At 41.3% G+C, this 24,871-nt stretch overlaps 5 protein-coding genes and 1 long non-coding RNA gene across 11 annotated transcripts; 2 read left to right on the forward strand and 4 right to left on the reverse strand.

The window, feature by feature from the left end:
- Positions 1–1,643: 1,643 nt before the first annotated feature.
- On the forward strand, positions 1,644–2,910 carry LOC111592934. Its single transcript, XR_003944318.1, has 3 exons — positions 1,644–2,007; positions 2,185–2,347; positions 2,402–2,910. It is a non-coding gene; the product is annotated as an uncharacterized LOC111592934 (long non-coding RNA).
- A 130-nt stretch (positions 2,911–3,040) lies between these two features.
- Positions 3,041–6,095, reverse strand: LOC111592929 (retinol dehydrogenase 14). 2 transcript variants are annotated; one of them, XM_023305387.2, is made up of 4 exons: positions 5,920–6,095; positions 5,124–5,266; positions 3,949–4,087; positions 3,041–3,891 (listed from the first exon to the last, which is right to left on the reverse strand). In XM_023305387.2, exons 2-4 carry the CDS (start codon positions 5,262–5,264, stop codon positions 3,161–3,163), a joined length of 1,011 nt encoding a protein of 336 aa, XP_023161155.2. In that variant the 5' UTR covers positions 5,265–5,266; positions 5,920–6,095; the 3' UTR covers positions 3,041–3,160. The 2 variants fall into 2 exon arrangements, with proteins under 2 accessions (XP_023161155.2, XP_023161156.2); XM_023305388.2 differs by lacking the exon at positions 5,124–5,266 and having other exon boundaries at positions 3,042–3,891; positions 5,920–6,088.
- Positions 6,096–7,036: 941 nt separating this feature from the next.
- Positions 7,037–10,268, reverse strand: LOC111592940. The gene is made up of 3 exons (XM_023305404.2): positions 9,966–10,268; positions 9,579–9,902; positions 7,037–9,518 (listed from the first exon to the last, which is right to left on the reverse strand). The coding sequence occupies exons 1-3, from the start codon at positions 10,262–10,264 to the stop codon at positions 7,136–7,138; spliced, it is 3,006 nt and encodes a 1,001-aa protein (XP_023161172.2). The 5' UTR covers positions 10,265–10,268; the 3' UTR covers positions 7,037–7,135.
- A 336-nt stretch (positions 10,269–10,604) lies between these two features.
- Positions 10,605–13,704, reverse strand: LOC111592941 (V-type proton ATPase 116 kDa subunit a). Its single transcript, XM_023305405.2, has 5 exons — positions 13,243–13,704; positions 12,771–13,187; positions 11,255–12,709; positions 10,945–11,200; positions 10,605–10,887 (listed from the first exon to the last, which is right to left on the reverse strand). Exons 1-5 carry the CDS (start codon positions 13,399–13,401, stop codon positions 10,622–10,624), a joined length of 2,553 nt encoding a protein of 850 aa, XP_023161173.1. The 5' UTR covers positions 13,402–13,704; the 3' UTR covers positions 10,605–10,621.
- Positions 13,705–13,779: 75 nt separating this feature from the next.
- Positions 13,780–24,718, forward strand: LOC111592944 (vesicle transport through interaction with t-SNAREs homolog 1B). Of its 2 annotated transcripts, none has more exons than XM_023305410.2 (3): positions 13,780–13,918; positions 24,080–24,249; positions 24,317–24,718. In XM_023305410.2, the coding sequence occupies exons 2-3, from the start codon at positions 24,088–24,090 to the stop codon at positions 24,524–24,526; spliced, it is 372 nt and encodes a 123-aa protein (XP_023161178.1). In that variant the 5' UTR covers positions 13,780–13,918; positions 24,080–24,087; the 3' UTR covers positions 24,527–24,718. The 2 variants fall into 2 exon arrangements, with proteins under 2 accessions (XP_023161178.1, XP_023161179.1); XM_023305411.2 differs by lacking the exon at positions 13,780–13,918 and adding an exon at positions 23,493–23,510.
- Positions 15,126–23,355, reverse strand: LOC111592942 (V-type proton ATPase 116 kDa subunit a). Of its 4 annotated transcripts, none has more exons than XM_023305407.2 (6): positions 23,207–23,355; positions 17,970–18,107; positions 16,285–17,909; positions 15,954–16,215; positions 15,660–15,891; positions 15,333–15,598 (listed from the first exon to the last, which is right to left on the reverse strand). In XM_023305407.2, exons 2-6 carry the CDS (start codon positions 18,084–18,086, stop codon positions 15,333–15,335), a joined length of 2,502 nt encoding a protein of 833 aa, XP_023161175.1. In that variant the 5' UTR covers positions 18,087–18,107; positions 23,207–23,355. The 4 variants fall into 4 exon arrangements, with proteins under 4 accessions (XP_023161177.1, XP_023161175.1, XP_023161176.1 ...); XM_023305408.2 differs by lacking the exon at positions 23,207–23,355 and adding an exon at positions 21,714–21,750; XM_023305406.2 differs by lacking the exon at positions 23,207–23,355 and adding an exon at positions 21,531–21,681.
- Positions 24,719–24,871: the final 153 nt, after the last annotated feature.

Consider the following 24,871-nt stretch of genomic DNA (forward strand, 5'->3'; position numbering starts at 1 on the left):
ATTCTTGAAAATTATTTGCCCTGACTGTGATTTGTTACATGTATTGTTAAGTAAGTAAACATTGCGAGAGTCGACCTACCACCATCAACGCTGTGTACCTGTTATCACACCAGTCGCATCATTATCAATGGGACTGTGGCACGTGAATGTTTGTTTGCTTAGAGCTCAGCCTCGGTCACTATTTGATTAAAGTCTTTGCGTTCTGCTCGCTCTGGCTGTGGTCCTCTGGACGTCCTGGTGGGCCGCACAATTGTTGCCTCAATGCCTGCCCACCTCGCCTCCTCCCGCCCCCTCCTGCCTTGCAAAGTCAGTCAGGCATTTCGTTTGCGTTTCATTTGCGTCGAGCTCTGTGTATTCTGTATTCTTATTCTCTGTGCGCTCTGTGCGTTTGGGCGGGGCTTCAAAAATCAATGAAATACTTTTCGGGTGGCACTCTTGAGGCTTCCCAAGCGCTGGCTACGCTTTGCCTTTACATTAATGTGTCGGGTAGTCGAAGTCAGTTAACATCTTGAATCGCACAATATTCAACACATTATAATCGAAATGCCAACTCACATTTAGTCTAATTATGTTTACATTTAATGAAATTAATTTATAAATCATTTTATTTTTCAATTTTATTTAGCTGTCCAATCAATAGGCTCTGCGAAATCATGTGTAGCGCACTTAATGTGCTTTAAATTATTTTTGCAACGCTTCATTTCTTTAAGACTTTATTAACTGGAATTGTACATAAGTCTTATATATATATTTATTGGTTTTATAAATATTTTTCTTTTTGTTTATTGTGTATTTATTATTTTGATTTTGGATTTTTTTTATTAAAAAAAAACAATCAGAATAAATAATTTTTTCAATTTTAAAAGAAAAAAAATATAATATTTTACATCAAAATTATTAGTACTTATTAGTATTACAAAAGTAACTTCTTTTATATAAAATAATAAAAGATGTTGGACAATATAATATTTATAAAATAATAAATAATTTTTGATACAACAAATATTTTCTAATTTTTTTTAATTTTTTTTATAAAAATTTTTTTCAAAAAATATTTTATGTTTTTCATAAAAATTTTATTAAAAATTTGATCAAAAATATTTTTTATAAAAATTTTTTAATTATTTTATTTTTTAGTTTTATTTTTTATATATATATAAATCTTAAAATATTATCCTAATTTACTGTATATAATATTAATTACATAAATTCAAGAATTCATTCCCATTTAACATATTAAAATATTTGTATTAAATTCCAAAAACATTGTAAAAATAAACTTTAAAATTAACATAATTTAGAAAATTTTATTTAGTTGCAAACGACTAGCCAAAGCGACGCAAAATGCAGAAAGCGAATATACTCTATTTTTAATTATGAGCACAGAGTGTAGGTAAAGTTACACGGCAACACTAGAGAGAAATAATAAGTTTTTACAATTAATTTTACTAATTTCAGTTTGGTTTCTCTGGCAGAAGTACGAGAATAAACTGAAAAATGATCTATGACTTCGCTTTTAATGAAGTAAAACAAAACTTAAACTGAGAATATGAAGAGTTAGAAATATATGTATAAATATTCGCATATATGTATATAAAGTATATGAAGTATTTTGTTTACTTGAAATATATTTGAAAATGGAAATAAATTTAACAACTGTCAGCCAGTGACTAGTGCCGAGCACGTCATTCCGGCTGGATAAAGTATCGATGTCCGACTGACAGTTGGAGGACGTAGGACGCAGGCCGCAGTAGTTGGCTGACAGCTGGAGAATCGAACCTCGAGTGCGGCTCATAGCCCATTTCTTATTAAAAACCTAAGCCAGCTTATTAAACTGCGACTTATTGCTAACCGACAGGCGACAGTTTGAGCAACTGTGCAGGACATGAGGTCCTGTGCCCTGGCCGCCCCAATGAACGACTTGAATTACAGTCAAAACTGGAACTCCGAAATATGTTTGTGGATACTATGAGAGTACACTTGAGTGAAGCGCGCCAAATTAAAATTGTAAGTTGATACTTTCCAGAGGGTTTCCACGTCCCTTATCAATGGCTAAAGTTCCTGGCAGCGGGCGGGAGCAGGGCAGGGCAGGGCAGGGCAGGGCAGGAGTGGCATCTACCAGCCAATGTAGCAATAAAATGTCTCGTTGTTGGCTACTGTTTTACGTTGTTTATTTTTTATTAGAGAATCACTTCCGCAAACAAATGGGCCGATGACAATTTCGCACAGCGGTCGCTGCAGGGGGTAGACCGATGTATGTCCTTTACAGAGGGGAAATTCTATTCATGGGCAATTATCCTAGTGCCGAGTGGCACGTCCTGCCGCAAAAACCGCAAATGATTATCCTGTAAGCCGTTGAATAAATATTAAATTTCAATTATAGTCGTTAACATATTATTAGCGGGCAATCATTATCATTATCAGCATCTTTGGCGCCGGGCTAATACAGAAGTCACGTGTCAACCAGTCGCCGATAATAATCGCACTGGGACTACCCTCTGCGGTTGAGACAACGAGATGCGCTTGCAATTTTATCAGATTAAGGACCCTCAGCAGCACAAAGTGCAGCGCCGTCCCTGTCCCTTGAGTGTTGAGCGTATCCTTTTTTCGACCGCCCTCAACAGGTGAGAACTGCACGCACATTGTGTGAGAATCTTAATTTTTTTCTGTTTGTTTTTGTGATTCTGCTTTGTGCATATCAAATTTCCAGTTGACGCTGTGATTTGTCGTTTTTATTAATTCTCATGAACTGACATTGTAACTCCTTCGCAAGGAAATCCAATAAATAAAAACAAAAGTTCATATTTAAAAATCAATGCATTAAAGCGCAGCTATGGAACTAGTTCTTGGCCAATACTAGCTCAAATAAATACCACAAATGTTAATAACAGCGTATGACACTTACATTAACAGGCGCAGTACTGTTACTAATAGCAGCGCTGTTAAAAACTGTTTTATATTAAACTTGCTTATGTTAAAATTTTAGTTCGCTTTTGAAACAAAATTTCAATAAAAATTAAATAGTATACACTTAGTTTTATAAAATGTATTTGTTTTTATTTATTTACGTGAAAAACTTAAGCTTATGATATGCTCCCCCAAATTACGTTGTATATAATCAAAATTATTGAAATTTCTTTATGTTTTTTATGAGTTGATTTTAGATCTTGGGATCCTGTGGCGTCAGCTTGACAAGCTTCACTGATTCCTCCCATATTTGACGTGCCTTCTCCATGTCCATAGCGCCAGCATTCAGTGTCGCCTCCTTGCAGTCCATGAAATATTTACCCGAGACGTTGGCCACCTCATCGGATGTGGCCAGATAGATGGTGGTTTGGGCACCCGCCTTGGTTGTCTTGAAGAAACCCTTCGTGATGGCCATCATGGGCAAGTTGAGGGGGAAGGGCACATTGCGCCAAATGCCCGAATCAATCATGCCCGGGTGCAAGAAGTTGACTGTGACATTGGTGCCCTCCAGGCGCTTGGCCAGCTCGCGGGCAAAGTAGATGTTGGCAAACTTCGACACGTAGTACAAGTAGGCAGCCGGGAAGGTGCCAATGGGATTCAGCTTGTTGACATTCACCGAAGCCAGGCGATACAGCTCCGAGGCGACGATAACAATGCGTGCCGGTGCGCTCTTCTTCAGCACATCGATGAGCAAGTGCGTCAGCAAGAAGGGACCGTAATGATTGGTGGCCATGGTCAGCTCGATGCCATCCTCGCTGGTCTGACCGCGGAAGGCCAAGGCCATGCCGGCATTGTGAATGAGTACATCGATCTTTGGCTCAGTCTTAACAATATCAGCCGCAAATTCGCGCACCGATTTCTGTGAGCCCAGATCGAGCTTCTTGACCAGAATTTTGTTGTTATTGGTCTCCTTGACGATCTCATCTAAAGACAGAGTTAACTTATATACATTTATTTAACTTGGCTTATGCATGTGTATACCCTTGACGGCATTAGCTGTTTCCAGGTTTCTGCATGCCATGATGATCCTGGCGCCACGTCCTGCCAGATCCTTTGCGGTCTCCTTGCCAATGCCGCTGTTGGCGCCGGTGATGATAACAGTTTTTCCCTCCATTTTAGTCTAAAATATATATATGAAGTATATTAGTAACACAGTTACTGTTAGTGGTTGGGCAGTTTAATAGACGTTACCGGATAATAGCCTATTCTAATTAAAGTGTGTAGTTAGTATAATGACAATGTTCTAGTCGAAACTATACGAATCTCAGTGTTTTTCCGGCATGGTCATCAGCGGCGTGTTTAATTGCCGACCTCCGTGGAAACTCATAAAAAGCCCAGCGCTTCGTTTTTCTAATTTTAAAGGTAAGCGATCTCTCGTCGAGTGTAATACAAATACCGTAATAGAGTCGGCTCCACTAGCAACATTCAGCTTACAAAAGCTAATTAAGTCTACGTCACGGCTTGGCGAACTATTCGAGAGACTAAAAGTACTGCCTATAAAGTTCTGTATATATGTTATTTGAGTCTAAGAGATTATATAGAAATTTACCTCTAGGCGCTTTATACATAATATAATGGACAAACTAGACATGGATTTGGTGCATCAAAGCTGATGTAGTGATTAGTGTCAAGACAAAAAAACTTTTTATACTAAAACTCATTAGTTGAGCGGCTGTTAGTTCAATGATCTTAAGATTTTGTTCTTAGAATAGGAATATTAAGGAATAAACAAAAAGCTCTTGACAGCTGTATGATATATAGAAATGCTCTGGAAAAATACCGAAATAATAATTTTAAAAAAAGTTTTAAACTTATAATTTGGAGTTTCTATTAATATTATTTATTTATATTCTTATAACTGCCCAATTCTATCTGATCTTCACGGTAAGATCACCTCTAAACTGTCAAAACAAAAAGTCGTTACCTAGCAATTGATGTTTACTGAAGTCATTCATTCATTCAAGAAAAGTGATCTTTAGTTAGTAACAATTACAGACTTATAAAAAGCTTCGGCTAGGCTAATTAAGTTTCAAGGTATAGCCTAGTTGGTTAAAGATCACGATCTCTATAGTTGTACAGCTAAGCAATTGACGGAAGTTCGATTTTGGATAGATATTTAATTGGGGAAGAGTCTAGTGAGCTGGCTGTGTGTTTACCTCAGTGAAACAACGTCCCGCCGTAATGCGTAAATAGAATCGAATGCTCAGCAAGGTGGCCAGAAAAGCCGCTGTGAGTGTCACGATGCATATATCGCGGTAATAATGATCGCTTGGCAACCAGGCCAAGACGAAACCCATTCCTATAAATGATATTGTGAACAGTATTACGTATATTATATATGTTAATGTATATGTGTATGCAAATTAGTTTATATAATACAATGATTCCATTCGATTTCGTCTCTCAAATTCGAATTTCGAAACACGTTTGGCCATTTAACCAGCTCAAGATCGAACCAACAGCAACAAAGGCAACGAAAGAGGAAATTTAGACTTGGTCAATTTTACACTTGCCAAACGAAATCATTAACAAAAATGCATAAAATGAACATAATAAATTAAAAATCAATATAATATATTGGAAATTTTATACTTTCACTTTTCATATAAGCCCGATAAATAATTATGAAACGGATTTTTGAAGCGCTCGTCGAGGCCAAAGCAAAGCAAAGTTCATTGCCGTTACACAGGTAGGCAAAAGAAAGCCACAAATTTGTAGCTGTTGCTGTTGTTGTTGTAGTTGTTGTTATTGTTGTTTCCTCTTCTCTGTCTCTTCTTTTTTCACTGTCCACGTCACTAAAAAAAGTTGTCTGACTTGGGTACGTTTGGTTAACTGGTTACGCTTCTATGCTTCCCTGACTGCAACTTCTTCGAGCTAGAATTGACCCGATTTTGTTTGCTGCCCGTTTTTGGCAACAAAAATGCTATAAAAACTGCTTAGTCAGCTACTCACCTGTCTGATTTATATATGTAAATATATATATATTATATTATTGCAAACGTTGTAGGTTTGTACTTTGAACTAGCTGTTGAATTATTGCCAGATCGAAAACTCGACTCAATCACAACCTTCGCCTTGAACGCTTACTCTGCGACTGGCTGAAGAGACTCACGGCTGAAAGCGTCTCGCGATCGAAGCTGTGCGCATTGCTATTGTCAAATAGCCGCAATAGTTTGTATTTATAGATATGTCTTGTTGTTGTTGTTGCTGCTGCTGGCCGGCAAAACAAGTTGAAGCTGAGCTTGAAGCTGTCGTCAAAGAGAGCCCCGAGAGAGTAGAGCGTAAGAGAGAGATAGAGCGTCTGCTTCGTTGACTTTTCTTTGCGCTGGTCTTTCGCTAGCTGTTGCATAGAGCATAAGACGGATAGAGCGAGAGAGAAAGTGTCGCTTGGGAAAGAAACTTTTCTAAAGCTCTGTGATTGTATGTTAAATGTATAGAGCGAAAGCTTATAAGCTCTCTTATATAATAATTAATTATTAAAGTATTTAAGCTAGCTTATGACATTTACTACCATTGCAATGTTTTGCATGCATATTTTACTTCTAAGAAATTTATTTATAAATTGAAATTAGGTGTTTTAACAGTGAATGCACCAAATAAAAATTTTTAACTATTTACAATAATAGATACATATTAAAAAGTTCTTTTTAAAAGTTCTTTTTGATAATTTTAAATTTAATTTAATTTAATTTAATTTAACAATATCGAAAAATTTGATCAAAAATAATATATATTTTTCAATATTTTTATTAAATATTTCAATTATTTTTCAGTGCATTCTTACAGAATTCATTATAATATTTTTTTTTAATTGAAACAAAATATAAAAAAAAATAAAATAAAAACTTTATACATTTAAATATATTTTTCTTGATAGAAAAGCAAAAACTAATTAGCTTCGTATTATTTTTATAAATAATAGAATAATTTGAAGTTGTTTATAAAATAATATTGTACGTAGGTCGGCTCTGAAATATTTCCTACATCAATTTGAATATGAAACAAAATTGACGGAAATGTAAAATTTAATTTATTTAAATTATTATATAATTTTTATTAGAATGGAAACTGTTCAGACCAACCTCGTATTGTATATACATACATATTTACATCAAGTTTCGCAGATTTTTTCAAGCAGAAATCTTATTCCAAGCTATGAGAATATATTTCATTTGTCTATGGCGTTCTCGACTCGCACGGAGGAGGTACGTGCGTGGGCTGGTTCGCTGTCCAGATGCTTCGCCAGAGTGTTGTACCACTCGTTCATATGCCGCGAGATAATGCTCATGAACTTGGATACCCTGGACTTTACGGTGGTCACAATGTTGTCGGACAGTGTGATCTTGCGACAGCTTGAGCCTTGCGCTTTGCTTGGGCTTGGGCTGATCTTCATGATTTTGGCCTCGGGCTGCTCTGGTTCGCTGGCAGGCGTCACCGTGGGCAGGTCCACTTTGTACTCGTAGACTGAATAACGACCCAGGGGCAGCAGCTCCTGCTGATCGTCCTTGTGTATGATGTTCGAGCTCAGAGCCGCGTCAGCATAGTTGAGCGGCTGGGCCAGGGCACGACGGTGTCTAAATGTTGGCATGTCCCACCAGGAGGTGATGCTCTCTTCGGCAAGCTTCTTCAGTCGCTTCGGCGCAGGCACAGGTCTGGCCTTGGCACTAAAGTAATCCTCTTCATTGTCATTGGCTGGCAGCGGCTTGGCCGCCTTCCGTGGCTCAACTTCCCTCTCGTCGTCGTCTGACTGCTCTCTCAAGTGCTCATCGCCCATGGGAAACTGCTGCTCGTGCTCATTGTGCTCATGGATATGGCTGAGGAAGTGCTTGCCAAGCTCGCGCTGCGCCTGCAGAAAGTCGGTGGCGGCATTTCCGGTCTTCGCTGAACGCTTTCTGTTGCTATCACCCTCCACACTGTCCACATCCGGCTCCGGTTCCTCCACTTGCTTGCTCTGGTTGTTGCCTTGACTCTTGCTCACGGTGCCCTTGTTGGAGAAGGGCTCGGGAAAGAGCAACGAGTTCAAGGTGGCGCCCAGATTCAAGCGTTTAGTCTGCTTGGGCACCGGGGCTGGCAGAGCCTCGAAGAACTCCGTGGGCAGTAGACGCAGCTTTTGACGCTCCTGAGTTTTGGACGCTTCGGGCACATCCTCTATTTCCTCCTCTTCCCGAGAACGTTGCAAAATCTTCAACTGCTTGGACTTGGAAGGCCTGCGCTTCTTGTATCTGATGGGCTCGGGTTCGGGTTGCATTTCGCTCTCCTCGCCGTCGGGAGTCTCAATGTGCTTCAGATGGACGTCGCCCTCGGGCAGGCGGGTGTATGGCGGTGGTTCGGGCTGTTCGCCCATCTTCTTGAAGAACTCCTCCTCATCGAATTCGGCCAGATCGAAGAGTGGCTTCACCTTGCGCTCCGGCTTCCGTATCTCGGTTATCTTCTTGGTCACCGTCGTCTTCTTGCCTTGCCGATTGTAGAAGAAGGGCCCCGCGTAGTCGTTTGAACTACGCCTGCTGCGACGATGGCGCAGTGCATCCCTGCTCTGTTCCATAACATTTCTCAGCCAGTTGAGTGCCTCGCAGGGACGCACAGCTTGCGCCTTCGGTTGCACTTCAATTTTCACGTGACGCTTGACGGGAGCAACTGCTGCAGGCTTCTGCAGCGGCAGGCGATTGAACGGTTGCAACAGTCGGCCCAGCCACGTGTCCGGCACCTCCAGTTCCGGGTTATCCAGCACAAAGCGTCGCGGGCGATTGAGCGAGCTCTGCAACGAGCCACGCGAGACGGCCGTCTCCTCGATCAGGCGCTGCAGCAGGCGATCGGCGGAGCTGTAGCCATCGGCATGTCGACTGTCGGTTGAGCTCTCGGCGCTGACACTGTCTGCTTCGATTTCGGAGTACTGGCAGTGCTCCAGATTGACGCTGGGCAGCACCCAGAAGCCCACCGACATGCTGGGCGTGATCAGTTGCAGTTTCTTGCTGGAGTCCTTCGAAGTGACCTGCGGACGCAGCGTGGAGTTTAAGGAGAGCTTCACATTGTTCAGGCGCATCTGTCCCTTGTCCGAAGTGAGCACATATTGCCAGATGTCGCTGTTCGACAGACGACTCGTGCTACGCACGGTAATCGTGGTGGGCTGCTCCTCCGTATTGACCACCATGAAGGCCAATCCTCCAGAGACAGCATTGGCGCAATGCGTGTAGAGCTTGTTGGTGGGCGCAAAGACATTCAAGGGACGCGCCGGAAACACTCGAGAGCCCATCACCTTCTTAAAGATCGCCGTGACATAGTAGCTAAAGTTGGGTCGTTCGAAATCCTCAAGGGACATGCGCTTAAAGACCACATCGAAGCCGCCGCTGGCCGCATCGCCCAGGGTCTGGGCCCAGCGCAAGGCGTCCGTGGTCTCATCGCCCAGCAAACGATTGTTTATAGACTCCGGTCCCTTGCGCTCGTCCGGCAGCGTTAGCCACAGCGGAACCCGCTGTTGCTGCAGAATTTTCAGGGCCGGATCGCTGTTATAAATGTAGCTTCCCAGGCTGCTGGTGGGCAGCATGTTGGCGGGTCTGTTGATGCATAGGAAATAGGTGTAATGCGACAATTGTTGACACTCCTACGGTACTCACTGCGTCCAGCCGAAGGCGGCATTCACATCCTTCGACATGTCCACGTATTTGCGCGTCTCCTCAGCACAGCTGCCGGCTGAAATGTCGGCGCCCATGACACGCCAGCTGTCCACATAGGGATTAAACGTATCCGTCATCAGCTTGAGTGTGTTCAGCTCCTGCACGTAGTCCTTGGCGCGCGACGTGCCAAAGTCTGTGCCCAGCTGCCAGATGCAGTCCGTTATGCCCACCATATAGGAGGTGTTCAGGATCTTCAGCGTGTGCATCGAGTCCCATTCGTCGGGCGCATAGGGCACGGGTATAATCATGGTCCAGTTGACAGCGCTGAACAGTTAGAGCAAGTAAATGGAAGCATCAACACCACAGTCAGCCCGTCAAGTGACTTACCGTGTCCAGCGATTGAAGCCCTTCCATATGATCTTGGTGGGATTCCGTAGACGCTGCTTCACATTGCTGGCAAAGTAAAAGTCGCCCACGAACTTCACATAGGCATCGCCCAGCAGAGCAGCCATGCAGGTGACAGCCTTGCGATTCTTGCCATCCAGCGCATCGTACAGATCCTCCGGACGAACCGCAAAACTAATGAACTTCTCGCTGATATCGTTGAACGGACGATTCACGTGCAGCTGCACTAGGGTCTCCGCCTGGCACACGGCCAGCAGAGCGAATAACGATAGCCACAACATCTTTTGTGTGGAGTAGATGACTTCACCGTAGCTCAATGTCTAAACAACTGACGCAACGTTGGCCAAGGGGAGAAACTAATAAGCTGCGCCGCCTAGAGCTTTGAGTTCCAGAGTGCTTCAGTTCCATGGAAATCTGCTGCGATTGGCAAGAATTTTTCGCTGAGCGCTGCCCTCAATGCAATGACCTTTTTAACGCTTTCGACGGCAATCACGTCTCGTATGTGGGCCAACCAGCAAGACCAACAAGAACAAGAACAAGAACGAGAGTATTAAAAATAAAACCAAACACCCTCGTCAGTTTGGTATGCTATTCAATTTATTAATGGGGGTAACCCACTAAGATTACATAAAACGCCTCTAGCCCTCGTCTTCTTCTGTCAGCATGGCCTTGAAGCTCAGCGGCTGGAACTCGTAGCCAGAGCCGGTGTAGAATTTGCTCATAAACTCGACCCAGTGCAGACGCAGTGTGTGCAGAAAGGCGGACAGACCCTCCATCATGACCATGATGGCAATGGTGAAGAACACCCAAACGGCAAAGATTAGGAAGACGGCGATGCAGCCAATCCAGCCGCCCATCTGCAGAGCCTCCGACAGCACCATCGTCCACAAGACCTCGGACAGCTCTACAAGTGTTCCAATGTAAACAAAATTCCTAGGAAATCAGTCGCACAGCAACTTACCCGCATGAGCCAAGGACAAAGCCCAGAGACGCAGATACGAGGCTGTATGGGAGATGGTACTCAGAATATACTCAACAGTGTGTATGGCCTGATGTATCCAGATTTCGCTCATCGGCTCCTCCTCCTCCTCGTCATGCTCCTCCTTGCCACCATGTGCCAGCTTGCCATGTGGCTCCAGCTCTGTTATGATCACCTCCTTGCCAGAGATTTCGATGGTCTCCATGATAGTGTCGCCCGTATATTCAAACTTGTCGCTCTACAAAAGCAAGCTCTATAGAAGCGCATCGAGATTCCTTTTAGTATGACTTACCGAATACTTGCGCTTGATTATCGTCCAAACGGGCACACCCAACAGAATCCAGGGTATGCATATGATGGCCACAACAAACAATATCGTCTCCAGCTCCCTTTGGACTGGGAACATGGTGGCCATGCAGCCCGCTGCCGGCACCTCGGTCTTCATCAGGATCATGTCGATGAACATGATCAGTACGGAAGGTGCACAGCTCGGCGAGTTGGCGACATCCTTGCTGCTGGGCGAATACTGAATCCACTTGTAGAACATCATGAATACCATGTAGCCGAACAGCATTAGCAGGAAGACCACTTGCGGCACGAATTGCAGGAAAATGTACGAATATTTCTTCTTATACACGAAGTTCTCCACCGAAAGGCAGACGCCGAAGATCATGTGCAGCACGCCAAATATGATGGAGAGCTTCATCTTGTAGGTGTTCAGGAAGATGATCTTATTGGTGGCCGATTGCCAAATGGGATCAATGCCAAAGGGATAGGTGCCGCGTTGGTCCGTCGTCGGATTCAGCTGCAGATCGGGATTCGTGAGCACCGTCGTCCTATTGTACTGCAGGACCCAGTGCGTGCCGAACACATTGAACGACTTGGAGAAGCAATCGTTGTACATGAAGCCCGTGTAAACGGCAAACATGCCCATCAGCATTATGATGTAGCGACCACCGAATAGAATCTTCCAGATCTCACCAGCGCGCTGCTTGCAGAGCCGTTTCTCGTCAACCACCATCCAGAGGCCAAGCAGAAAGACCAAAAACCCGTGGCCCATGTCGCCGAACATGACGGCAAACAGGAACGGAAACGTGATGCACGTATAGAGACCGGGATTCACCTCACGATACTCCGCCACGCCATAGGCATCGATCAGCACCTGGAAGCCGTAGGTGAACTTATTGGTGCGGAAATAGGTGGGCGGCTCCTTCTTCGTCTCGAGTATATTGAATATTGTGGGCACCGTGCTGCCCAAGGCCAGCGATGCCTCCGACAGCACAGTCTCCACCTCCTCGAGCTCACGCTGCGGCAGCCAGCACTCGCCGATCAGGCACTTGCTGCCCAGGTCCACATTGAACATGTTCAGCGTATGATAGATGGCCTTCATTTTCTTGATCATGGCCGTCCAGTTGGGCAGCTGCTTCTTGATGGCCTTCAGCACACAGGAGCGATGATCCTCCGTCTGGCTGATGATGATCTTCAGATCGTCGAGGCGTACACGCACGCTCTTAATCATGTCCATGCGCTCCTGATGCGAACTGGGACACGGGTACATGGTGGCATGGAAGCCGGTGCACACCTTGCGTATGCGCCCGTGCAGCTGATCGCCCTGAAAGAAGACGACGAAGATGGTCTTATGGACCAGGTCGCCCGTCTTAGGATCCTTGACGGGCGACTCCATATCGCAGCTGCGCACCAGAACATTGCCACGCGAGATGCGCCACAGCATCCTCTCAAAGCCGAACTGTAAAGATTTATGTCTCAATTAAATAAAAGTAAACTGAGAACGGACTCATCCTGCGCACCATTCGCTCTCTGCGTATGACGCCAGCCACAAAGCCCAAGCTGCCGTCGCACTTCTCCGGATCCAAGTGCGTGCCACGCTTATTCACATCGAAGTTGTGCGACTCCTGGTTGGAGAAGAACGAATCCGTTCTCTCCAGCACCTCAATCATTTCGGTCAGCTCCAGAAAGTTGGTCTGCAAACGCAGATTGTTCGCAGATAGCTCGATGATCTCTGTCTCCGTCTTCTCCAGCAGCGATTCCAGCTCAATGATCTCCTTGGGCTTGGGTGCGGGCGGAAAGTCTTCGATCAGATCAACCACCTTCAGACCATCCTTGGCCAACTCTGCTGTCGCATAGCGTATCTTCCGCTCCAACTCATCGCAGCGACGAACCTCGTTGACGAACTTGCGCTGTGACGCCGTGACGCCCTCGTTCATCTGCAGGCGCAGCACAATTACAATTACATCATCATCATCATAGCTTCACACTTACATCACGGAACTGCACACAGCCCATCTCGCCCAGCTGCGCAATGGTCTCATAGGCGGCCTCTGGCTGCAGAAACATCTGCCCCAAGGACATCTTCTCGCTACGGAATATGCTGTCCTGCGGGCCAGAGCCGCACAGCAATTCCTTAAATTTGGTGCACATTTTCAATTCTTTCTCGGACAGGGACACCTCCGCGCACTTCAAAGACGGCAGGTGGACTGATCGTCGTGGTCAAGTGACTGCTACAACGAAGCTTTGGACACACAGCTGGACACTAATTATGTACAACTTTCCAGGCTTATCTGGCGGCCACATGCTCTGGATAAACTATTCCACAAGGTGACCAGAGCTGCCCGATGCATATTTGAGCCATCTATCAATATGACGGCAGAGTCATGGCCCCTTATCTGTCTAAAGTTTGATATTGTTGCTTACCTAGGCATTAAAAACTAATTGGAACCCAATCAGAAACCAATTTGCAGTGAGTTTTTAGAGACATAATTCGCTTTGGCATTTCAGTTGTGAAACGTTTGTCAGTGAAAGAAGTCGACAGATAGCTGAAGAATAATAAGTTCATAATATGAAAAGCTGATGTAAATACAAACAGCTTAAAAATTATGTGTTTAGTATTTTCAACTATGCTGATAGCAAAAGGTTTGCCTGAAAAGCAACATTTATGGTAAGTTGACAAAAATGTCATATTCATACGTAAATATGGATGTACAGGCATACATACATGCATGCATATATACATATGTATGTTCAGACACATACATATAAGCACAGATATGTGCACTTTTTTCTATACTTACACATAGAGCGTTGTTCATAAAAATAGTAGTGCGACTTAGCTCTAAATGTTGTACAATAAAATTTAGAGTTATTTAGAAAATTTTTAAACAATTAAAATTTTTAAAAAATTCAAATTTTAGTACAGTTTCAAATTTTTAAACAATTAAAGCAAAACAAAAAAATATTCAGATTAACATATTTTTTCTTATTAATTAAATTTTTTTTCTTATTAATTAAATTTTTTTTGTTATAAGCTTAGGAACATTTTCATTTATATATACATACATATATACATATACATATATATTCATACGTATATGCATACTTATGTACATATCTATATATACTTACTGTGTCTTCTATATCTTTAATATGTCCAATGCGAGTCAAGTACTTCCTTGGGCGTAAAGCTTACAACTGCTCTGAACGAGCTCTCCTCTCAGACTGACCATGCTTCAGACTGACATTTCCACAGATCATGTGTCTAACTGCACACACACTCATTGATACACAACTTCTCTCAGTTCAACTCTTTGTGCTGCCTAAAATATATATATGCTTATGCATGCACTTGTGTGTATGTTTTGGGAAGGAATTATTAGGAATTTATAATGCTTGGTATCAACATGTAAACATTGCCTTGGCTGAGTTCCTTTCCCTGCGCTACATGCACATGTATATGCATAAACACCTACATATTTGCATACATATATCCATAACGTTTATCATATTGCAATCAACTGCTATCAAATGTAACTATAACTGAAAGCTTACAGTAAGGCAACAATGCACACTTTCAAGCACACATAATAAACACCTATGCATACATACATACATTGCATACATTGTATGTACATCAATGCATAATATTAATACATATATAAAATTTATAAATATGTCAAGACTAGTTACCCTGTATGTTATAGATAAACAGTAGCAATTGCTTTTCTCTTCTTGCTTTATTATTATCAAATTAGTTAACTAAATGATTAAAATTTATAATAAGGATATCGCAAGGCTCACAAATATCATCAAGATAAATTTTAGACAGACATTAACTGAACTGGTTGTTTCATTAATAAATTTGTTTAACAACGAATATCAAATTATTGCTTAAGCGGTTTTTTCTCTGAGAATACATAACAAAAAACTTTTGAAAACGGATGGAATACATAAAATGAGGAAATGTGGGAAGAGTACCACAATACTGACAGTATTGAGAGAACAAAAAATATCAAACAAAACAAAATAATATATATATATATGATATTCATATAGTTGTGGCTATTGCTGGGGCTCGATTACTCCTCCTCTTCGCCATCAATGATCGCCTTGAAGCTGAAGGGCTGGAAGGCGTAGCCCAAGCCTTCGTAGAATTTGCTCATGAACTCCACCCAGTGCAGACGCAGGGTATGCAGGAAAGCAGACAAGCCTTCCATCATAACCAAAATGGCCAAAGTGAACAAGCACCAGGCGCCGAAGATGATGAACAAGCCAATGGCACCGGTATAGGGTGGCATTTTAAGACCCATCGACAGCACCATGTTCCACAGCACCTCAGACAGTTCTAAAAGGAATACAGACGAGAATCAATACTAAATGCCAGCTGAAGATTTGTTGCCACTTACGAGCATGGGCCAAGGACAGAGCCCAGAGACGCAGATAGGAGGCCGTGTGCGAGATGGTACTGAGCACATATTCGATAGTGTGAATGGCTTGATGAATGTAGATTTCGCTCATGGGCTCGTCGTCGTGACCGTGCGCACCGCCAGCGCTCTCAGTGCCGGTTGAGCCAGTGGGCAATGGTGTCTCGCCCTCGGCCAGTTCCATGTTGCCAGTCAGCTCGCCATTGTGCTTGACCTGAAAGAGAAATCAATCTCAATAACCTCTTGGAACTTCATGCCGCACATCGCTCCACTTACATGCGACACGTTTTTGCTGCGAGTCATTTTGATGTACAGCGGCTTGCCGAGCAGCATCCATGGCACGCAAATGAGACCAACGACGACAAAAAGCTTCTGCACATCGGGCTGAGACTCAAACATGAACTCTTTACAACCATTGAGTGGCGCAGTGTTTTTGAACAACATCATGTTGATGAACATGATCAGCACGGATGGAGCGCAGCCAGGTGTCTCGGGCTGGTTGCTGGTGAATCCGTTGTACTTGAACCACTTGAAGAACCTGCAAGTAATTTAAATATATTAGCATATATTGCATGTACGCTTAAGTACAGTTATACAATTGACTTACATCATGAAGCACATGTAACCGAAAAGCAGCATCAGGAACAAAATTTGAGGCACGAACTCCAGCAAGATGGAGGAATAACGCTTGAAATGCACAAAGTTGAAAACGGACATGCTGACGCCAAAGATCATGTGCAGTACACCGATGATAATGGACAACTTCATCTTGAAGCTGTTGAGAAAGATGATCTTGTTGTCGGCCAGCTGCCAAATGGGATCCAGGCCCAAGGGATAGACACCCTTAGCGGAGGTGTTCGGTGACATCTGTAGATGTGGATTGGTCAGTACCGTCGATGTATTGTAGTTATTCACCCAATTCGAGCCGAACAAATTCATAGACTTGGAGAATATATCGTTGTAGATGATGCCGGTGTAGCAAGAGAATAGACCCATGAGCAGAATGATATAGCGACCGCCAAAGAAGATGTTCCAGATTTCGCCGCCATTCTTGATGCGGCTCAACTTATTCTCGCTGAGCACCATCCAGGCGCCGAAGAGCAATAGGATCAGGCCGTGTCCCAAATCGCCAAACATCACAGCGAAAAGGAAGGGGAATGTAATGCAAGTGTACAGAGCCGGATTGCACTCGCGGTACGAGGCGATGCCATAGGCATCGATCAGGTTCTGGAAGCCGCGCGTGAACTTGTTGGTGCGATTGAAAGTCGGCGGCTGTTCGTTCGTATCGATGACATTGAGGAACGATGGAATGGTGCTGCCCACAGCAGCTGAGCCGTCGGACAGAGCCTTTTGCACAACGTGCAAATCCTTAGTCGGGACCCAGCACTCGCCGATGAGGCACTTCTTGGTCACATCCATGTTGAACAGATTGAGCGTATGATATATGGCCTTCATCTTCTTGACCATAATCGACCACGAGGGCAGATTCTTGGAGACCGTGGCCAGCACACGGCTGCGATGATCCTCGGTCTGGCTAAGCACCAGCTTCAGATCCTCGAGACGAGTGCGCACATTCTTGACCATCTCCTCGCGCTCGTTGTGCGAGCTGGGACAGGGATACAGCGAGGCATGGAAGCCGGTGCACACCTTCTTGATGCGATTCTTCAGCTGCTCGCCCTGGAAGAAGGCCACAAAGACGGTCTTATAGATGGGATGACCAGTGGCTGGATCATTCAGAGGATCATCCAAATCGGAACGCTTAAGGAACACATTGCCACGCGAGATGCGCCACAGCATGCGCTCGAAACCAAACACGCGTTCACGATTAATGACGCCCGCCACGAATCCGAGACGACCACGATGCTGGGTAACAGCCTCGTCGCCACCGCCACGATTGCTCGAGTCCAGATTGAGCACCTCCTGGTCGGAGAAAAATCCCTGGGTATTCTCCAGCACCTTGCGCAGTTCGGTCAGCTCCAAGTAGTTGGATTTCATGTTGACCTCATTCTGGGCCAACTCGATCATTTCGGTTTCGGTCTTCTCCAGATGCGCCTCCAGATCAATGATCTCGCGTGGATTGGGCGCGCGTGGAATATCATCCTGGATATCCGGCAGCGCAATGCCGTCCTTCTTGATCTCCGTTTCGATGTAGCGTATCTTACGCTCCAGCTCGTCGCAACGACGCACCTCCGTCACGAACTTGCGTTGGAAGACATTCACCGTACAGTTTAGCTGTGGAAAGTCAAATGGGGATTAGAGATGAGCTTCATACAAATCGTGCGTCTCACTTACATCGCGAAACTGCACACAGCCGGTTTCACCCAGCTCCGAGACGGAGGTGTACGCGGCCTCTGGTTGTATAAACATCTGGCATAATGCCATTTGCTCACTGCGGAACATATCCCCCATCTTGGCGACGCTTTACGTTCCCTGCAAGAGCAAAAGAGAGAGAGAGTGAGTGAGTGAGTGAGAAAGAGTAATAGGAGGGGGGGGCAGGTTGGTTGGAACATTCCACAGACATGCAATTAAAATTCAAATGGGAAAACAAAAATCAACGGCCAGACGAAGACGTCGTCGTTTGGCAAATGATTTGAATTGTTTTTGTATTTTTGTTTTGGTCTAACCATGATGACAGCCACAGCCAATGGCTTCTTTTGTCTAACATATACTATAGCACATACAGGTGAAACTCAATTGAATGAACTGACCAAGTTTTCACAATGTTTTACTTAAGTCCAGTTAACTGAAATATAATAAAAATATCATAATAGTATATACAGTGACGAATTAAATAATAGCATTGATCTAATCAATTATTCAAAAAAACTTTGGTTTTTAAATTTTTGTTCTAAATTAGTATATGATAACTTTCAAGCTAATTTACGGTCTTGTTTTTGTATAAACTTATTGCAAAGTTACTTAAACACCAACGATTAAGCTGTGATGGTGGTGCTATTATATATTTTGTACGTATATATTTAATATATAAATATATTATATTTATTTTCATCAGGTTAACAAACTGGTTTTTAAACAAGTCGTTAATTGCAAAAATATATTTCTCATTTTTGTCATTTCAATTTATGATCAGAAATAATCTTATTAGGAATCGAAATACCAATAATTTGTCCTGAATTTTTTGAAACACATAATTTTAATAAATTCAGAAATTATTGCCACTGTTAGTTATTGGTGTGTTCACTGTGCTCAGGAACATATGCTGCATGCGCCTGGTCTGCCATTAAAATGTAGTCAAAAGACCGAGGAAACTTTTATTGGTGCTATTTCGAAAGACGAACGGATTTTCTATTTGCTTTGCATAGTACTTGGGTTTTTCCTTTCATTTGTTTATGCTTATTATTTATGCAGAGGTAATTACTTCTGCACATTGCCATGCCCTGTCGAAATGGCTACAATTCATACTTTTACGTTGGCCGGGCTAAATCGTTTCAATCATTACTCAGGCAGGCTAAGTAAATGAACTTCGATTCTCAGAATTAAGCTCTTAGTAAGCTAAGGCATTGTTTGTTATTATATACGTGAATTTCTGTCATGATTAGAAAGGTTCCTGCAAAAGTTCTCTAAAATTAATTAAATCAATCAATCAAAATTTACTTTCCAAATATACATTAATTGGTAAAAATGATAAAAGATTTCTAACAAAAAAAATATATATTTATACATATTTTTATAGTAACTCTTTTACCTAAAATTAATATTAATATTCTTATATATTTTTTTCAGTGTATTGCTTTTATTCTCAACATTAATTTTTTTTTTTGCCTTATGTAACTTTGTGTCTTTTTAACTGACATAATATTAGAAATTTAGCAAAGTCGATTAATTAACTGATAAATGTCTGCTTTATCAGAATGCTACATATTAAAATATGTGCATATACATACATATATAAATAGTTATTTTTGTTAATATATATTAACTGTGACCAGATGAATTAGTCGACACTAACAGATAATGAGTATGATTAATCTTTTTTTGTTTTTTTTTTTTTGGTTTTTTATGGAAATGAAAATGCACTAAGCAACACAGCTGCTGCGCCTGCTGCTGTATTGGCTAAAAACAAAAGCGAAAAAAAAAACAACAAAAACCAAAATGAACTAGAACAAATAAAATGTACAAACAGTCGCGACACGCCAAGGTTCACTGTGACATCATCAGACTCGGGCAGTCAACGACACGGACGACGCGTCGCACATTATCGAACTTTAATGGCCTGGCCAGGAGAATTAGCTTTAGCTTATGTACATATCCACATACACACACACACACACACACACACTCAAACATAAACACTTGCATACATACATAAATATGTTTGTGCATAGCAGAAATGATGATAAATGTGCGCGTATACACGCACACACACACGCACACACACACACATTGAATGCTCGTTAAAAATCTTTTTTTTTGTAGGGCGCCATCTGCCGGGCTTTTGCAATCAACTTATGCTGGCTTCTTGGCTGCCAACCAACAGCATAGTTATAGCTTGTCCACACTATATATAACACTATATATATATATATATATATACACATATATATAAAGATATAGCTATATAATTGTAGCAACAATTCCTCTTTGTAACTGAATTCAAATTACTTTCAATTGGAGCATTTGCACATTTCTTTATCATGCCTGTTGCTCATTGCTGCTGTTGCTTAAGGAATGCCACAAGTATTTCCATACCCTTTCAGAGAGTATAAACACTTTTGTATCAATGAAAATAACAGTTAATGTACATGTGTTACAGTTAATACTAATCGGTAGATAACTGTTCATAAGATATTAAGTTCGGAAACTTTTAGGATTGCTCTTTAAATCATATATTATTTAGTCCAAATAAATAGTAGTCATATGATCCGCTGGCATAGCAACAATCGTTTAAGGAAAAACATTCATTTTTCAAGATATCTGAGTAAATAACAAAATCTTATCAATAATTAAAGTAAAAAGTTTTTTTTTTAAATAAATATATATAATTATATATACATTTATATATACTACAACATATAACGTGTATATTATATTACAATGTTATCTGGAAATATTGGAACAGGCACATAAGAATCATCACCATAAATATGAATGTTATTTTAAACTTCTGATTAGTTCGTGTTTTTTTTTTTGTGCACTGTATAATAATATTTTATCAGAATTTATGAAAGGCTATATTTAAAAATGTTGTTGAAATAATAATTTAGCGCACCCTTTTAATAAGAAATTCAGAGTGGATAACTGTTTTCAACGGAAGTTTCGTCATATGTTGCCTTAATTCCACTTATGAATAGCTGATTAGACTGTACTTTAGCTATATCTATTTGCTTGCCTCAATAATAGTGAGCTTACTAATAAAGTAAAACAATAAGCAAGCATTGCTAAATTATCGCTGAGTTCGGTATGCCTCAAAAGATAAGGTAACCAAACGGAAGCCAACTTATAAAACATCCACTCACTATAAACAATGAACGATGAACATTTAATATTCATTGTAATTAATGTGGAACAGTATAAGGTATATCAATTTATGTATATAACAGTTAAACTAGAACATTGCCATCAATAAAATGAAGGACTCATAAATTCTTAACAATTTCTGTTTCGCGCTCGACATTGCTAATCCATTTACAAAATTTACCGTCATACATACATATACACAAGTACAGCTAGCTCTACTGTATGTAGATTTGCATGAGTGCAACTTTATTTTTTAGCACCGTCAGCAAGTCAGCCACACACAAACACACATACATACACATATATGCAGGCGGGTATCGTTTTTAATTAAGCTTCAATTAATTTGAAACGTTTTCAGGCTAAATTTCAACTTGCCTTGCTAAACACGATATGCGCTTTCAATTCAATACTGATACATACATATGTACAAACATATATACAGATATTGAATGCGAGTTTTTGGTTAACCACACAAAAAATATACAAATAATTTTTTTTTTCCAATTTCTAAACACGCACAACTGTAAACCAGTTCAACTTCAAAACAACTAAACACACCGTTGCCGTCTGTTCAAATGCTCTCGCTCTCGCCGCCTAGCCGTGCCAGGGTCTGATGTTGGTCTGACAGTTAGCGTTTGCTTTTCGCTGGTCATTTTCGTGAGTAAGCCGGACTACGAGCGTGTAATGTGTGGGTGTTAGTAGTTTCTGTCTCTGTTTGCCTTTTGCAATAATACGTACAATATGTAATTGTCAATGTGTTAGTGTGTGTGCGCTTGCTGTCGCGCCCGTACACAAACGCAAGAAACGGGTGAGTCTTAATCACATTTTAACGAAGCAACAGCAATTCGTGCTTCACGCCAATGGCGTTGACGACCCCCATCAAACAACGCCCATGCTAGGCGCAGTTAATATCTCTACGACAACGAAGTTTCGTTAAATTTTTTTTGTGTTTTGTTTGTTTTTCACTCTCATGCACGCTTGCTCTTTTCGTGAGCTCACTTTAGCTTGTGTATGTGCTTGTCAGTGTGTGACGTTTAATTTGGTCATTTTTTACCATTTTTTTCTACTATCTTATGACAGTTATTCGGAGCTATTATTAATGAGGATCAGACGTTTTGCGTTAAAAATTGGCAACATATCATGAATTGTTATGCAAGCGATAAGGGGAGTTGATAAAACCTAAGGAAATGTAAAATATAAAATATTAAAAAGCCTCGTCCAGACATTGATAACCCGACCAAACGTTGCATAAGTGAGGAATATAACTGAAATACCTCGCAGTTAGTTAATACACTTAATAAGTACAATGCTTTAAATATCTGAATCTCTAATCTAAAGATTTTATAGACTTCCCTTGCATAGGCAAATATATGAAAACGATCCGCCGTAGCTGTAATCAAAATGATTGATTGAGGTGCTTGTCAAGTTTTATGATCGGCATATAAATCATAATTCAATTGAATTTGATTATATTCTACTGCTAAGAGCTACTTGATACTTGTTCAAATGAATTTAAGCACGCATGCCAAAGATGTTCTCTGGGAAAAATGCAGGTCACATGATATGGGGATTGCATAAAACTCAGCTCTGTAACGCCACTGGTCACACACACACATATGTATATATATATATACATACTGCTGACTAACGTGCGTGAGAGATACACACAGATACACACAAACAGATACTCGGCACTACTACTGTTAACACTTAGTTACGCTCGCTGTAGACAGGTGGCGCGGCATTTACTTTGACATAAGTCTCATGACAATTCGCAGAGCTGCGCCTACAACTGTGATGAGCGTTGCTCACGTGCAGATAGTGTAATTGTTGAATTTTTAATTAAGCATTTACTATTTAATGTTAACATTCGATTTTATGCACACGCATGATGTCTAGCTTTTTTTGCTTAGCAGATCACCTTGAAGTCACACGCGAATTGATTTATGCTTAGTATATACAATACAATATATACATATGTACTTATTTTGCTGTCTTACGATGTTTTATTTTTTATCTTTGTTTTTTATCTTTGTTTATGGCATGCTTACCTTTGCAGTTTTAAGATTGTTTTTTTATACAAAATATTTAAGATTCCCCAAGCGTACGTGCGTTAAATTTAGAACTTGTTTAGCCCGTAGCGCCTGCCTTTGTATAGGTTATTAAAAACGATCTCGACGCAGCCAGAAGAGCACACGTCTGGTCAACACCAGCGTTCAGTTGCTTGTGATGTTTAGTATTGAGCTGAAGCGAGCATGTAGCCGACAGCAGCGAGCACACACACACTCTCACTCTCTCTCTCTCTCTCTTTCTCTTTCTCTCTCGCTCGGTAACTTTACTTTGAGAAGTATCTCGGTGAGTACGGTTGCGGCCTCCAAGCATGACAAACACATATATACATACGCACACACATGCATACGAGTATTGTCGCATATAAATATGTCTGATCAAGTTTTTTTTCTCTTATCAGAAATCGAAAATACAAAAGTCCAAGCTCTCTCTAGTGATATATGTTTGTATTAATATTATTGTTGTTTGTGTTTGTGTATCTGTGAAATTGCGTATGTTCTACAAAAAAAAACAGGAGACACTATCAATTATAATTAACAACGTCTTAACATAGTAATTCCCAGGGCTCGATAAGCCAGTTGATATTGATTGTGTCAGTCATATAAATCGTTTTTAATATTCCCCCAATGCTAAAATAAATACGAGTCTTAGCAACAAAATACGTTAATTTCAAACATGTACCACACATATTTAAATAAATATACTTATAATTATTATGTACAACTAGGGCTGCTATAGTGAGCAGCTGTTGTGGTGGCTAGTCGATAGCTTTGTTTAGCTAACTGCTCGATATGTTTCTTTGTATACAGCTGTTCAGTTGGAAAAATTTTTTATTTCATTTTGATATTGCTAAGGCCGTAGAATGTCCTACGAAGGCTACACCCAACTGCCTAGCGGCAGTACAGACCACAACCGACGACAGCAACAGGTGATAGCCAACACATATGACGTCCTGCAGCGCACCACAGAAAGCATCCAGCGCTCCAATCAAGTGGCCATCGAAACGGAAAATATGGGTGCCGAGGTATGATTAAAAATGCCAAGCAAAGCAAATATATTAAACAAATATATATAAATCTTCTTGTATGCAGGTACTTGGCGAGCTGGGCGAACAACGTGAATCACTCCTACGCACTACTCGCCGTCTAGAGGATGCCGATCAGGAACTTTCGAAGTCTCGAATCATTTTACGCAAACTGGGCCGTGAAGTTGTTTACAACAGGATCGTTTTAATATTAATTATATTTTTAGAAATAGCCATACTCATTGGCCTGCTGGTCCTAAAGTTTGCCCATCTGTGAGGCGAGTCAGTTTATTCCAAAGCTATATTCGGAGTGGATATGGATTTTTATTAAGTATTTTGTTTTGTCTTATCTAACAATCATGCTAAACCCATGCCTTAGACATATAGAGTTAAGATAATGTAAATCGTATATGGATCGATATTAATAAAAACACAGCTAATCGTTATGGAGGTTATCTGAATCCCTTATCTACACACATTTTACAAATAGTATATAATAGGATAACAATAATTTTATACATATTTATATATGTATAGATGTATATATAACGTGATTATTTGGCATAAAACAAATCGTATGCTAAATGGATAAGAACGTATCTAAAAAAAATAGTTTTTCACA

This window comes from Drosophila hydei, unplaced genomic scaffold, assembly GCF_003285905.1.
Source record: "Drosophila hydei strain 15085-1641.00,03,60 unplaced genomic scaffold, DhydRS2 tig00008119-arrow-pilon, whole genome shotgun sequence".
NCBI lineage: Eukaryota > Metazoa > Arthropoda > Insecta > Diptera > Drosophilidae > Drosophila > Drosophila hydei.

Bases quoted from the DNA above. Each gene is read 5' to 3' on its own strand.
- LOC111592944 (XM_023305410.2), top strand. From the start codon at position 24,088: ATGTCCTACGAAGGCTACACCCAACTGCCTAGCGGCAGTACAGACCAC. The intron at 24,250-24,316 runs GTATGATTAAAA...TCTTGTATGCAG, and splicing joins CGGAAAATATGGGTGCCGAG to GTACTTGGCGAGCTGGGCGA.
- LOC111592941 (XM_023305405.2), bottom strand. From the start codon at position 13,401: ATGTGCACCAAATTTAAGGAATTGCTGTGCGGCTCTGGCCCGCAGGAC. The intron at 13,188-13,242 runs GTAAGTGTGAAG...CTGCGCCTGCAG, and splicing joins GCTGTGTGCAGTTCCGTGAT to ATGAACGAGGGCGTCACGGC. The intron at 11,201-11,254 runs GTAAGTCATACT...TTGCTTTTGTAG, and splicing joins TAATCAAGCGCAAGTATTCG to AGCGACAAGTTTGAATATAC.
- LOC111592940 (XM_023305404.2), bottom strand. From the start codon at position 10,264: ATGTTGTGGCTATCGTTATTCGCTCTGCTGGCCGTGTGCCAGGCGGAG. The intron at 9,903-9,965 runs GTAAGTCACTTG...CTAACTGTTCAG, and splicing joins GGCTTCAATCGCTGGACACG to CGCTGTCAACTGGACCATGA. The intron at 9,519-9,578 runs GTGAGTACCGTA...ATGCATCAACAG, and splicing joins GCCGCCTTCGGCTGGACGCA to ACCCGCCAACATGCTGCCCA.
- LOC111592942 (XM_023305409.2), bottom strand. From the start codon at position 18,086: ATGGGGGATATGTTCCGCAGTGAGCAAATGGCATTATGCCAGATGTTT. The intron at 16,216-16,284 runs GTAAGTCAATTG...AATTACTTGCAG, and splicing joins GGTTACATGTGCTTCATGAT to GTTCTTCAAGTGGTTCAAGT. The intron at 15,892-15,953 runs GTAAGTGGAGCG...TTTCTCTTTCAG, and splicing joins GCAGCAAAAACGTGTCGCAT to GTCAAGCACAATGGCGAGCT.
- LOC111592929 (XM_023305387.2), bottom strand. From the start codon at position 5,264: ATGGGTTTCGTCTTGGCCTGGTTGCCAAGCGATCATTATTACCGCGAT. The intron at 4,088-5,123 runs GTAAACACACAG...TATATATTTTAG, and splicing joins CGGGACGTTGTTTCACTGAG to ACTAAAATGGAGGGAAAAAC. The intron at 3,892-3,948 runs GTATACACATGC...CTCTGTCTTTAG, and splicing joins AACAGCTAATGCCGTCAAGG to ATGAGATCGTCAAGGAGACC.